Genomic DNA, 13,983 nt, shown 5'->3' with positions numbered 1-13,983 from the left:
AGCAAGTCACTGGCATGTGGCTCTTGCACAACAAATCCACAGTCCCCCATGCATCTCTCAGCCCCACAGCCACCTTCTCATCCCCAGCCCCCTCCTGCACTGCAGCTGCAGTATGTGTGTGAATGTGTGTGTGACCACCCATGGTCTTTGCTGGCCATGGATTAGGGGGCTCAGGCTAACCCAAACCTTTTTCTCCACCACTTAACGCAAATGGCTAAATTAGTGCAGATGGCTTATGGTCAGGTAAGCTGGCGGCTCCAGCACTAGACGTATAAGGTAACTGTGTGACAGAGGGAAGAGAAACATGTGTGTGTGCATGTGTGCACGTCTGTCCACTGCCTTTGGAGATGTTATCTGGATCTCATTTCTGTTTTTTGACTGGCATGAAAGTGCTCTTTCTGCCCTGCACTTATACAAGAATTTATTCTCCATGCTCAGTCGACCCCTGAGTGCACGTGTGCAGGGAAACGTGGGAAACAATTTCATTTTAGCCTTCTCCTTGAGGAAAATTACCCCCCACCCCCAACCTTCATACTTTCTCCCGCGCGTCCCCTTTCCACATTTCAATAGTTTCCATATGTCACACTTGAAGTGTGTCAACAGGAAGTGATGCGATGACTTGGTGTAATGATGCATTGGAACATTTCCTGCAGAAGATGTATATTAGTGTCCAGATGTTGGATTTGCAGCTATTTGAAAAGAAAATAACTCTCAAACGAGATTTGGTAACACTTCACAATGTCTCCATAAAATGCATTGACATCCTGTATGGCGGTAAAAGCCCAGGTGAAATATACAGCATGAATGATTGCACTTTCAGTCTTTAGTTGTGTAAGTAGATTAATGATTTTACCATACCCACTGTGCACTCACACACACTGACTGCCAACTGAGGCCTTGTTCTCTCACTTAACCTTGAGTCATGAGACATGTTCTGTTTGGGGTAATGTTGACTCAAAGAGAGTGAGAAAAGTGGATATGCACACACACACAGACAGACATACACACATTTTCCTTTGTTTACAAGAGTAAGCCAAAGTAACAGGCTTCTGGTTTCAGGCAGTGTCTGGTGGGATTTAGTGCTGGGCCCCTGGAGCATAAACTGTGAAATGTGAACTTGGAATCCTTCATCGGATGAGACAATTACTCTTAACTTCCTCCTACAGGACAAACTGGTCATCACCAAACTTTACACCTGAGATCATTCATACAGGTGTTCATAAATGTAAATTGTTCATCTGTACAATATTTAACTTCAGGCGCAAGAATATAAATCATTTTCCCTGGACAACCTCAATCCTCAATAAGACTCCATGGCTCTTACTATACACTCAATACAATTTTAGATTCATTTATATTATACAAAAAAAACTACTTAGCATTTCCATTGGAAGAAAAAAACTTCAAATTTAAAATGAAATGAAGAATATGTTGACGATATGTTGTATTGATATATATGTGTTGTCTGATACGCAATGATATAATTATTTTTTTTATATAACATAGTGCAGATAAAGATTTTCTGCTACAATTGTATTGCAAACAGTAAAATATCCTGCCTCCATCATAACATCTGTTTGATAACCATATTTGGGGATCATTTAAAAAAAACTGCGATTAAAGAGATTACCGGTCAATTTATCACCATCAGTATCTGACCAAAAGAAAAAAACCCAGAATCAGTTGGTCCTGCTATATAAACTATTGCACTAATTGATGAGTAATAAATCAATGATAGTTTACGTTTTAATTAGAGACAAAATAAGCAACATAATTTATCCTCATTAATTGCTTTTTGCATTCCTGTTTCACCTACAATTAAAACCCAACTACAACAAGTCACAGTAGACTGGTTTACTGTGGCAACTAGGAAATATAGTTACAACCATACTGCATAGTTTTTTTAAAAAATCAAAATTTAAAATAAGATGAATAATTTAAAAAGTGTTTGGCTCTCTCTACATAGAACACTTTATTCTACAATAATAAGAACAAGTTTATCAAGAAAAACTGCATGCGGGCTAACCCATCAATCCATCATCCATTATAGATTATTCTGACAAAAACAGACTTTTCTTAATTGTGTTACCAAACAGCCGAAAATGCAGCATATAAATTTGGATGGAAAAAATACATGGGACTGTTTTACTCACATTATGCCACCATTGTCTCATTATACTTATTGAGAGACTAAATGAGTCACCTGTTCCTGTTCACCACCAAGTTGAATTTGTGGCTTATGAACCAGATTTAATAGGGATAAGCCTTATGATCCCAACTGCACCAACAATGCTAGCCTGTGGATTAGTCACTGACATTTTTAGGAGAGAGCGGAGAGTCAGTTAACAACACAGAGGGATTAGACTGTCCTCTTTAGAAGACTGCGATGGCCTTATAGCAATCCTGCGGCAGACACACAGCTTACTGACTTACCAGAAGCACCTTTGGGAGAGACATTCCTGGGTCATAGTTTGTAAACTTTTACTCAAGAATGCACTGTCTACTCTGCATTTTGCTGGACAACACAGCAACAACTGCACACAACAACCAACAGTGCTCAAGAACTTGCTTTTAAACATCATCTATGATCATCGATATCATGACAGGAACGTCATCAGATTAACCGTGAGGTGGGAAGCCCTGTTGTAACGTAAATCCCTACCATTCTGGGCTGATGTCAGACCAAGCAAACACGTGTATGGAGAGAGGGCTTTGGCTCTAAATAAAAAAACAAAACCTCTTTAATGAGTAGGTCCTACACTGTCCTTTAAAGTCACTGTCAGCTTTAAAGCTGAGAGCAGAGATGATGACTTGAGTGAGGCACTCAGTTAAATATTGGCTGAGGTAATGTAACTTCAAGGCAAACAAGAAAAACACACAGTCAAAACAAAAATGTGTCCCAATTAGACTCTTAACCACACTTCTGATTAAGTGTTGCCAAAATTGCACCTGGTTTTACAATGAATTCCTGTATGCATGTTTCAGCATCTATGAATGTGTGCGTGTGTGTGTATCTGAGAGTGCATTCAGTTTGTTTGTTCCTTCAGTGATTTATGGCAGTTCATTATCAATGGGCTGCAGGGGTGTTTCCAGATGCCTGCATTTTCCAGTCATCCTTAAGATTTACTGTCAACAAGTACCATCATCCTGAAACTATTCCCTGCTCTTTTATTGTCTCCTTTGCGTAATAGAATTCGCGTTTCGCTTCACTGACTCGTACGTGCCTTCAACACTACCAACTAGTACTTGTAAGCAACAACCACACTGTAGTGATGTTTTCGGGTTGGATGAAAAACTATGATTCATTGAGGTTTTAAAAGAAAGTGCCAGAAACCATTAGGAGCTTTTAAATTATACTGGTGATTAGGTTGATGAGATTTAGGCATTATGCCACAGTATGTTGTCATAAGAGGGAGACGACTGCCGTTGAGTATAGGAGTATAAACACATAGATTAATGTTTTGTTTGACTTCCACAAAAATGCTTAAACAGAAAACTCATTCTGTGAAACAATTAAGCATATCATAAGGTCAAAGCAGTTATGATAAAATGTTCAGTATGGACAGAGTCAGGCTAGTACACAAGGAGAATTTCAACATATCTAATGACGCCATGTTTTGGCGTTGTGCTCTGCTTTGTTTTGGATTTAGTTTCCTGACATTACTCTGCCAACTATAAAAACATGGGGACTACACTTATTCAGTATACCTTTCTCCTCCTGTTCTTGGAGTGCTTTATGCAACAGCTATAGCCTTGAGTTGACAGGAAAAACAAGATTTCCTTGTGGGGGTTGAGGAGAAGTTCATTTTCCACATCCTGCTCCAAATACAGGCCTTTTCTTTTTCCTTTTAAAACCACAGCAGGTCTGTGTTTGTCTCCTTGTTACAGCTGTGCTCAGCAGAGGACTGACCTTGAGGACGATGACACCACACAAAGTGGCTAGCATGGCCATGACCAGATCCACTACTGGCATCCCTTGTCAGACTGAATCCTGGTTGGTTTGATAGCCTGCTGACTCATAACGACCTACTACAGTCTTTAAGTCAAATATGTGGGGTGGAATGTAGGCAAACATAACTATGCCTGCTGCCAACATTTGATGGTGACTATTGATCAAGGAAGGGAACAAGAGTGAGTGGGAGCAGATGTAGTGAAAGTACCTAAATATTGAGTCTTCAACTGAGCTGGAGATTCAGAAGGTGTGGTTTGGATAAAGGATGTTTGGGGACGGTGAGGCTGCCAAACCGGAAGACGGAGGAAGGACAGAGCAGAGATCTGCTAGTGACCTTAGCACGCAAGCCACAGCACTTCTATTGTCCACCAGACCACAGACAGATAAAGAGCCATGTACATACATAACCTTCTGACAGGCAATAAAGTCTTTCCGTCATTCTGAATAAAAATATCTCTCAATCAATCATCACCCCCTAAAAATCCCTTGAATCCAGACATGAAAACACTACTACTACTACCTCCACTGCTTTCAAATAGTGGAAAAACCCCCAAAGGAGATGACAGAAGTTGTGTTTGGAGTGCTGTTGCCATGGGACAAAATACAGATCCAAACAAAGGGTCAAAGGTTGCACCGTTCACAAATGTTTACCAAAGACAGGGAGGATGAGCGTTGGTACAGGGCAGCGCCTTACCTGTCACCATATGCATGACATGTAAAACACCCCTGTGCTAAATTTAACAGACAGCTACAGTCTGTGTCTTGATCAGAAGCTGAGGTCTTTAGGGGATTCTGAGTACGACTCAGTGGTGGGAACGCTTCTCGCTAAGGGTGACTGATATGTTGTTTCCGACTGTAACATTCAGAGGAAGGTGGTCAGGGGTCAGCAGCCTTCACCCGCCTCTGTGGCTTGGCACATCCTCCACAGCCACAGAGCTCTAAATATAGAGTCACACAACAAATGGCTCTTACACTGCGCATAACTTAAGTTTGTCACTACAGATTACACTTACAAAGACAAATTAATGACAGTTAATACTGCTATGACAAATAATTATACAGATTATTTAAAAAATAATAAGAAAATCACTAAAGCTGTCACTCAAGATTGTAAATAACGATTAGTTTTCTCTTCACTTGATTAAGAACATAATCAGAAGATGTAACAACACTTAAAACAATCATTGGTTGCAGACCTCAATATAATATACATCCAAATCAAAACCAAATGAAAAGCCACCTGTTGCAACACAACAGTGCAAGCCAAACAACACTGTAAGACACCTGCTACACTAAACAAGTAATAGAACCTGCCAACAAAAACACTGTGGGCAAAGAATAGCAGTTCCACCATAAGAAAAAAAACACCTGCTGTGGCCCAACATCCGCTAGATTTTAGCCCCACAGTCGATGCAAGAATAACAGCCACCTGCTTGAGACTAACAATAGCCACCAGTTAAGCTAGCAAGGAGCCAGGAATCTATTCACTTGAACTCGGTGTCCTATGCACAGTAGTGAGTGAATGACACTGCACATGCCATGTGAATGCCACTCATCACTATCGTTCACAGCCACATACCACAACTTCACATTTATTGCTGTTACATAAAGGACAGAACAGAACAGAAGAGACAAGAATGTTCTTGATACAATCACACCAAAGTGTTACACTGAGTGCTAGGAGGTGTCAAGAGGACAGCCAAAACACAAACACTAGTTACCTTATCCATAATCCAACATAAGATGGAAGGAATGCAAAAGTTCAATTATAAAAGACTCACAGTTCTCAAAGCCTTTACAAATATCACTATAAAAACTAACAGCCACTCCTCTGCAATCATTCATGTGATTCGAGATGAGACAGTCACATTTCTTTGCCTCTGACATGCTACAGTGACACATTGCTGAGATTTATATTCAATTTGATGCCCTGAGTTAACCTAATACGGCTATATCAAGCTACATCAGCCGACAACAGCTGTATTCCTTGTGTTTCACTAGTAAAACCGGGAGCATCATTTATTTGCTTACCTGACAGTGAAAGTCATGACAATGATTCCAGTCCACCCCAAGTCTATTTACATATTCATTCAAAGCAGTTTGAACAGTTGGTTTGGCTTGGCATCACCGTATGAACAACCAGTAATAGCTGCACATTCCAATCTGTCCATGTTATTGTAAATTTGAAACAAAATCAAAATTACAGGAAAAACGTAAGGTCCAATCCCAATACAGCCGCTGCCCAAACCACTTATCCGTACCTCTCTGCTTTGCACGTTCAAGACTAGGGGAAGGTTGTCTAGATTCTTGGGATAGAGTGGTAGGGTAAAGTGTTTGGGCAGCAGAGGTTTTTCAGAGGGACACTTCAAATCGAGCATAATGACAACCTTTTGTCGTTTGAATGTTATCGTTATTATGTTAATAATAATGACAGTCCCACTTGTTGATGTATTTCAGTGATAGGTGAAGGTGTTGAAGTGTTGTCCCATTTCATATGGGGATATTTCAACCACTACCCCATGTAACTCTGTTCTGAGGGGTCAAAGTGTACCGAAAAGACAAAATAACAATGTATATCAAATCATTTTTGAGAGTTTAGTTTAATGAATTGACCGTACACTTCAGTCTACTTCCTCAAAAAGGCGGTTTAATCTTAAGTTACTTTTCAAGTAAAAAATAAGACAAACTGCATTGATTGGTTTGTCTGCCAGAGTTTCAGATTTGAACCTGATATACCTTACTGCATGGAGATATTTATATTGGTACTATCTACTGGTATCAAGGTTGTGTTGTAAAAGGTCTACATACTAATACTTTTATCTTGACAGCTTGGACCTCTTCTCATAAATCGCAGATGTGTGTACAATAGCAATCTTTGCACTGATGTAAACTTTAAAAGGAGAGTGCACTCACTATTGGCTTGCAAAAAAGATATATGCTGTTTGCTGTCTTTTGTCAATTTGCAAATACCTTTTTTGTAACAAATGATGTCAAGACATGTTTAAGGCAGTGTATGCAAATGCTACTGAAAATAATATGCAGCATGGAGGCAGTTAATTTATTATCTAGCATTTTTATTATTCTAATAGTGTTTGTTGTGTATACATCATCCTAGATTCTGGTTTTGTTTCACACAAAGTATGAGGTTGGTTTTCGGTGTGTGATTTGGTTATTTGGATGTGTCTACTCACTGTGTATGTGGTGAGCATATTCAGTCTTTGTCAACAATGTGTGAGAGAGGTACTAATTAAACATGATTAAAATGTTTGAGGGATTTGGTATTATTTGATACTGTTTTTGTACACAGTTCTGGTAATTCCTGTTTACAGTATTTATTTGCAGTCACATAAAAGAGAAATAAAGGTCAGACATTCAAGCTTGTGTAAACTTTTACAGTAAACAGTGACTACACACTGTCTTCCTTGTTATTATAAACCAAGTGGAATTATTATGCGATAACAAGACAACAAATCTTGTCTTGTGTGATTGTGTTACAGTAAGTATGTAGTCATCCTGTAAAACACGACTCTGACGTCTGCATGAATTAAAGCTTTAACCTCAACCCTGCTTCTTCCTCACATCTGCCTTGTGTTTACATCATTTAAAGGATTTGTATTGTCTGCCTAAAAAGATTAAGGGGGCGTCACAACACTTGGAGTCTGAAAAGACTCAATAGTCCCCTACTACTATTAACCACTGAGAATCCCCTTCATGAAGTCATCATCTCTTTGGCCTCAATCAATCACCCCACGGGGCCTCCACTGTAAAAAGCCTCCTATTAAGCGCAGTGAAAGCACTGTTTACCCAAGCTTAGTGAGTTACCTTGGGTTACTGCAGGAATGGAGGTTGTGGAAACAGTTGGCCATAGACATAATAAATCAGCCATCATAGAGTACGTTGCTATGTGTCACGTAAATCAACTGTCACACGTGAGTGAAATAAAGCAAAGAGAGTTGTGACGTGCAACAAGTCACAGCAATATAAATGGGGAATTGTGAGAGATAATTCCGGAATGTGAGGCGAGGCAATTCTGATGTTTCCACAGGTTGCACTGTTTCATTTCTGGCAAGATAAGAGGACTGTTTTGCAAAAGAAACATCCTGTTCTAAATTTAGGGTTATTCCATTATACATCTCTACATCATGAGATAAAGTGTCTCAAAGCAGTTTTGAATATTCATTCAAAGCATGCTTGAGTGCCTAGCCCGCTGGTAACGTGCCTTGTTCAATTTGACCTTGTTCTAAAGGCAATAGCAAAGCAAGGCTGACATAGTCATTAAGTGAGCAAGCAAGGGGTTTGAAAGACGCATGTCTCACTTGAAGCGTGTCTCTCCCTTTGCTCCCCCCTGCCCTGGCTTTTCACCCCCACCCCCCCTTTCTGACCCCTTTGTTGGGGAGAAGCGGTCTAGATCTTTGGAACCAGCTAATTATAGAGTTTTAACGTCTGCTTGGCTAAGCCCTAAGTGCTGGGGGACATTCCTACAATTGGGAGATTCACTATAAGAAAGAGTGTGTGTGTGTGTGTGTGTGTGTGTGTATGTGTGTGCACGCGCCCCGTGCTGTTTTTATATAAACTATTGCAGAACTATGTCCCAATAGAAGTTTGTTTAATTGGAGACATAAAATCTGTTTAACAGTAGCTTTATGTCTGACTGAAAGAACACTGCAAATCATTTGAAATGTTTAGTCATGGACAGACAAGAGAAACCAGAAACCTATAAAACAGCCACAGCTATGTACAATTGTCATTTAAAGTCTTGAAAACATCTTTAAAGTTTATGATTCCTAAAAATGTATTATTCTATAATCGTCGTGGGATGGATTATAAAACTGTAAATATTGTCAGAATAACATTCATACTTTGAAAATAGAGATACCTGAACCTGTCAATTTCAGTTTCCAGCAAAGGAAAGGAAGCCAAAAAGGGAAGTAAAGAATGATGATGAGGCACGATAATAGACAATAATGCACGTGTGGGGGTTGATCTAAATGGTCTCCAAGCAAACATGCTGCTGATATTTTTGTATGAAACATGTTTTCTTTCCAGATTTGTCATCTCATGACCTGCTGATTATGGTTTTGATGTATATTGGTATGATGCAGAGCTCCTGACTTACCACACTCTTAGGTTTTGCTCCAAGGGCTGGTGTTGGTCCTGAAGCGGGAGCGTGTGGATGTGGAGGGTTTTGTGATGCAGCTGGCATAGATCCTAAATCCAACTCCTGCAGAGATAAAAGACAGAGGTGGCAATGTAGACGTGCTGGGCAATTTTGCTTTAAAATGATATTGCAATATTTTCAAGCTGTTTTGCAACATGCAATAGATTGTATATCTCACAATACTGAAATCTCCTTCTGGGACTGGACAACAAAATACAATGAAAATGAAAAATAATCATTATCAATGTGGATATAATAATTAGTTAAGTGGTTAAAGGCAAGTTGTAGAACAGGCAGAACAGTCTATTAAGTTTAGAAACATATGTAACTTTAGTTTTAAAGCAGCCTTTTAAATCAGAAAAGACAACACTTATGCTATATCTCACATTGGCCACTAGGGGTCAGATATTATTGAAGCAAGTGAGGGAAGACATTAAAGAAAGAATGAATTAAAGTCATTCATTTACAACAGCTTTAAAATAAACAGTTGTAGAAACTGCTACCAAATCCAGCGAGCTAACATGCAGGCGAGTACCAGGAGTTGTCGGCGGTGGAGGGTTGGGGTGCTGTCCATCGAGGAGGTGGCACTTAGGGCATTCTCAATCTCCTGGTCCAGCTGGTCCAGCTTCATCAGCAGCAACACCATTGAGTCCAGACGAGCATGCTCACGCTGAATAAAGAGACACAGATCACAGAAAAATCAGCTCAGTCAGACAAATTGTTATAGCATGTTATTAATGACTCACTCATTGGAAACTGGGCCCCATATGTCCGAGAGTCCTTAAGTGAGACACTAAACCCCAAATTGCCTTCAGTGGACGTGTCAGAGCTATGCCTGGCAGCTCTGTCCCAAACAGTGTATGAGTGGTTGAATGAGGAGCAAGTTGTGAAATATTTTGTATGTTAAGTGCCATTTAATGCATTTCATTTACCATTAGCCTCCCTCCTCAGTAATATGATGATGAGGGACGATAATAGACAATAATGCATGTGTGGGGGTTGATCTAAATGGTCTCCAAGCAAACATGCTGCTGATATTTTTGTATGAAACATGTTTTCTTTCCAGATCTTTCCAGTAATATATATATATATATATATATATATATATATATATATATATAGATATATATATATATAGATATATGTGTGTGTGTGTGTGTGTGTGTGTGTGTGTGTGTGTGTGTGTGTATATACATATACAAACAAATACACACATATACATACACACATTTCATTGGTGTGGTTAATAAATGTCAAATTAATCAATGTCAAACTCATTTTATGTTTCACATCCAGTTGAGTTTCGCTCTTGGCTCTTTAGGCCAAGAGGACCAAGGAGCTTTTTCTGTAAACTATGCACTTATTTCTTTTCATCCTCCTCATTTCTTTTTCCTCTTCCTTTTCAACTGCTGCTGATAACTCTTATCCTGACACTTTCACCCTCTGATCTTCAACATCCTTCTCCTTTCTGCACTTAAAATACTCCTGCCAGTTTCCTCTGCTTTTTCCACACACCCTGCGTATTGTTTATGAATCATGTATCATCTCTTGTCTTTCTTTAATAACATGACTTCAAGATTATTTTCCCTTTAGGCCTTTAATCTGCAGAGTTCAATTAGCCAGTCTAATGCTGTGATAACAAGTCTCACACTGACCTCAGGTGGCGTGTCTCCAGTAAGACAGGCTAAATCCGCTGTCATACTCCACCTACCACTCTGTCCTTGGTTGCTATCCCTCAATCCTGTTTGTTTGATCAGTATATATGCAATTTGTCTGAAGTTCAAAAACTTGTAAAATCCCTCTCTGGAGTTCTTAACACTGTTTATGTTTTCATTTCCCTCTGCCTCTGTGTTTTATGCTGGCTCCGGGTGTGGCTCTACGTCTGAGCTCCTCTGCCGAGAAGTACCCCAAGAAATTACATCACACAGCAGGCGCATTAGTCCCAAACAAACCTTGTTACAATCTCTGCTAACAGACCCCATTAAACACTTTATGAGGGTGAGCTCATGGGACACAAAGTCACTGTGATTGTATGTTTGTGCAAAAGTATAGAGGCATTTAAGATGTTAATTGTGAGCCTGTTTTTTTATGTCATGTGTCTGTTCTTAGGTGTGATGCATCAGAGAGAATCTTGTTGGATAATGTAGGACTAAGGAAGTGCTTTAAGCTAATCATAAACATATCCTTTGCAGTGGTTAATGTGGCCCAATCTTGTTTTAGTTTACAATGGGTGTGTTTTGATGACAAGATTCTTATGAGATGCTGAGTTGTGACTAATGCTAATGTGTGTGAGGTCGACAGGCATATATGGGTCCTCGATAGAATCTACATCAAGATAAACAAGCTACAGCTGCAACGCTGCGCCTGGCTCCCATCCCTAATAATGTCTTATGACTTGCGCTTAGATTTATTTTCCAGCTAGTGACCTATTAGCCTGTCATAAGCAGTTCCTATTGGGTTTGCTGAGGGAGCAAATAGACATCGAGGACTATGTGTCTCATGAAAATGTCCCAAATTGATGCATTCATTGGCATTCCTAGCTCATGCTCGCACATCGCTACGTTCCCTCTCCTTGGCAAAGTATCACAATGAAACATTGTGTCGTGGTAAAACAATGACATCTTTACGAGCCCTCGCTGAATGAACAAAAGCATCTGGCTCGAGATGGCAATAACAACCACAAAACGGCAGAGTAAAAAACAAGTGCAATGCAATGTCAGGCGCCTCAGAGAGGCAAAGTTTTTTAGGGGGCATTCTGGTGGTTTGGGTGTTCTCAGAAGGTTTCTTTTCTCTCATTCCCATCTTTTGAGGTTTCTGTTACATTCCTCTCGACTTCCTGTTTTTTGAGATGGGAGACAGTTCCCACACTGTTTGAACTCTTAAACCCCTCCTTTCTCCTTTCCTTGCTCTCTTTTTCAATCCTCCTCTTTCACCCGGTGGTCTGCAGCCCATTTCTCAGACCTGTCCATTAAACTGTCTCTTTCTCTGCTGAGCTAAACATAGTGTTCAGACAATTATGCATCAAAACACTGCATATGCACTCTGTTTACTTTAGGGATCTCATTCATACAGATACCAAAGGAAAATAATTTGCTTTAAAAAAGGGCAGAAAGGCAGAACAAGAAACAGAGAGAGCTCTGAGACAATAATGTTGCCAAGTCGTCTGCTGTCAGATAAACGACAGTTGAGCCAGTTGGCCCTGAGGTCAGAGTAAAGCCTTGTTGCTAAAACAAATAAACACAGTAACAAAGCTCAATATCAGGTTAATCTGAAGCCATTATGCAAACCAGATGGGTTCATTTTACAAACTGAATCTCCAACAACAACATGTTTCACTGGGGACATGATCACGAGTTAATACAATATCTTGTCAGAGATAATTCCAGTTGCTTTTGTCCACTCAGATAATAACATCAGTTCAGTAATTATATTCGTTAAGCTTTGTCTCTCTTTTCTTTATGCTAATATAGTAAGGTACCTCCCTTGTGTATGATATTAATTTTTGTTGAATAATTTATTTCCCTTTAGCACAATTATGAAGTAAACTGACTTCATAGAGCATGTAAATACACCCCATGGTGAAAGCCCTGTGGTGCAGTCAAAGAGAAGGCCAGCCATATGGTGGATGGATTGCCTTTGGCGCCTTCCACTTTAATGGCTCAACTCCTCTCTTTGAGTTCCAGGGGCCAGTTTTTTAGGATATTTAATCCAAAGGTTTAAAGTCATCCTAAAATTGAATCTAGAGCGAGTGGTAATAAAGGCAGCACTGGTTTTCCATGTCCCAACACTGGACTGTGATTTCTCATTTTTGGCAGCTGATGGGCTGACGTTAATGTTGGTCATGACTAAGAGGGCCTCAAAACTAGGCAAACACAGAATTTATGTTGAAATAATGCTGGGATAATACATGAAAATCTGCAGGATTACACAACTCAGAAACTTTTAAGGAACAAATAGAACCGGAGTGTCATCATATGATACATCAAGCATAGACACGTTAAACACTTGGCTTTTTTTTTTTTTTTTTTGTCAAAGCATATTGTGGTGGACTGTTTTGGATACACCTAGCTTAAACTAAAAACAGTCCTACAATAAAGCCTACATCCATGATGGCTATAAAGTACAGTTTTTATACTGCATTATATGCATGCGTGTATGATATTATTTAGTCTACCCTCATTTATATAAATGGAGTGGACAAAATTATAAACCCCTGTCAGTACAATGCAACTCAATTCAACAGACCACCAACTGAAGCCTGTAAAATGACCATTAAGTTACAACTAAGACACTAAGATATTAAGATACAACTAGCTGTACCCCATAAACTCCCAAACCAAGAGTATGTTCAAGAGTGTAAAAAAATCTACAACATGGCAAAACAATACCACAAGTTATGTTACTTGTGACATATTACCACATTGTATAAACCAAGAGGACAGAAAAAACGCACATCCTCAGACCGAACATCAAGCCACTGTTAATGTTGGACGCTTCAGCTGACTGATATTACATCACAAGGAATTCTTAAGCCTTTTAATGTAACTGATTATCTTGTTAATTTTAAGATGAGATATAATGGAGGAAAAAACAGTTATTAATAATAAAGTAACTCAAATAAGATATTTATAGCCAGGCATTTTTTAAGTCACTGTTATTTATATAGGAATACAACTTTCGTTATTTCGGCCCTTGGCACCACACTGTAAAATCACCACAGCACAGCACATGCCACCAAACAAATCATTTCGGTAACACTTAAACAAGTATATGATTTTATAGGCACTATAAAAACATTGAATAAAGTTTTTAACTAATATCAATAGCTATAATTATAAAAACAGAGTTGTAAAAGTCTATGTCTTTATGAAGG

At 39.3% G+C, this 13,983-nt stretch overlaps 1 protein-coding gene across 6 annotated transcripts in view; it reads right to left on the bottom strand.

The window, feature by feature from the left end:
- The window catches only part of dlc1 (DLC1 Rho GTPase activating protein), a 90,608-nt gene that overhangs the window by 63,904 nt on the left and 12,721 nt on the right, over window positions 1–13,983 (bottom strand). For all 6 annotated transcript variants that reach the window (XM_037093167.1, XM_037093176.1, XM_037093183.1 and 3 more), the window contains 2 exons: window positions 9,646–9,780; window positions 9,069–9,173 (listed from right to left, as the gene is read on the bottom strand). In XM_037093167.1, the coding sequence (XP_036949062.1) occupies window positions 9,069–9,173; window positions 9,646–9,780 (240 nt within the window). The remainder of the gene's footprint in view (window positions 1–9,068; window positions 9,174–9,645; window positions 9,781–13,983) is intronic.

This window comes from Acanthopagrus latus, chromosome 1 (assembly GCF_904848185.1).
Source record: "Acanthopagrus latus isolate v.2019 chromosome 1, fAcaLat1.1, whole genome shotgun sequence".
In the NCBI taxonomy this organism is placed as follows: domain Eukaryota; kingdom Metazoa; phylum Chordata; class Actinopteri; order Spariformes; family Sparidae; genus Acanthopagrus; species Acanthopagrus latus.
This window is presented reverse-complemented; position numbering and strand designations above follow the sequence as displayed.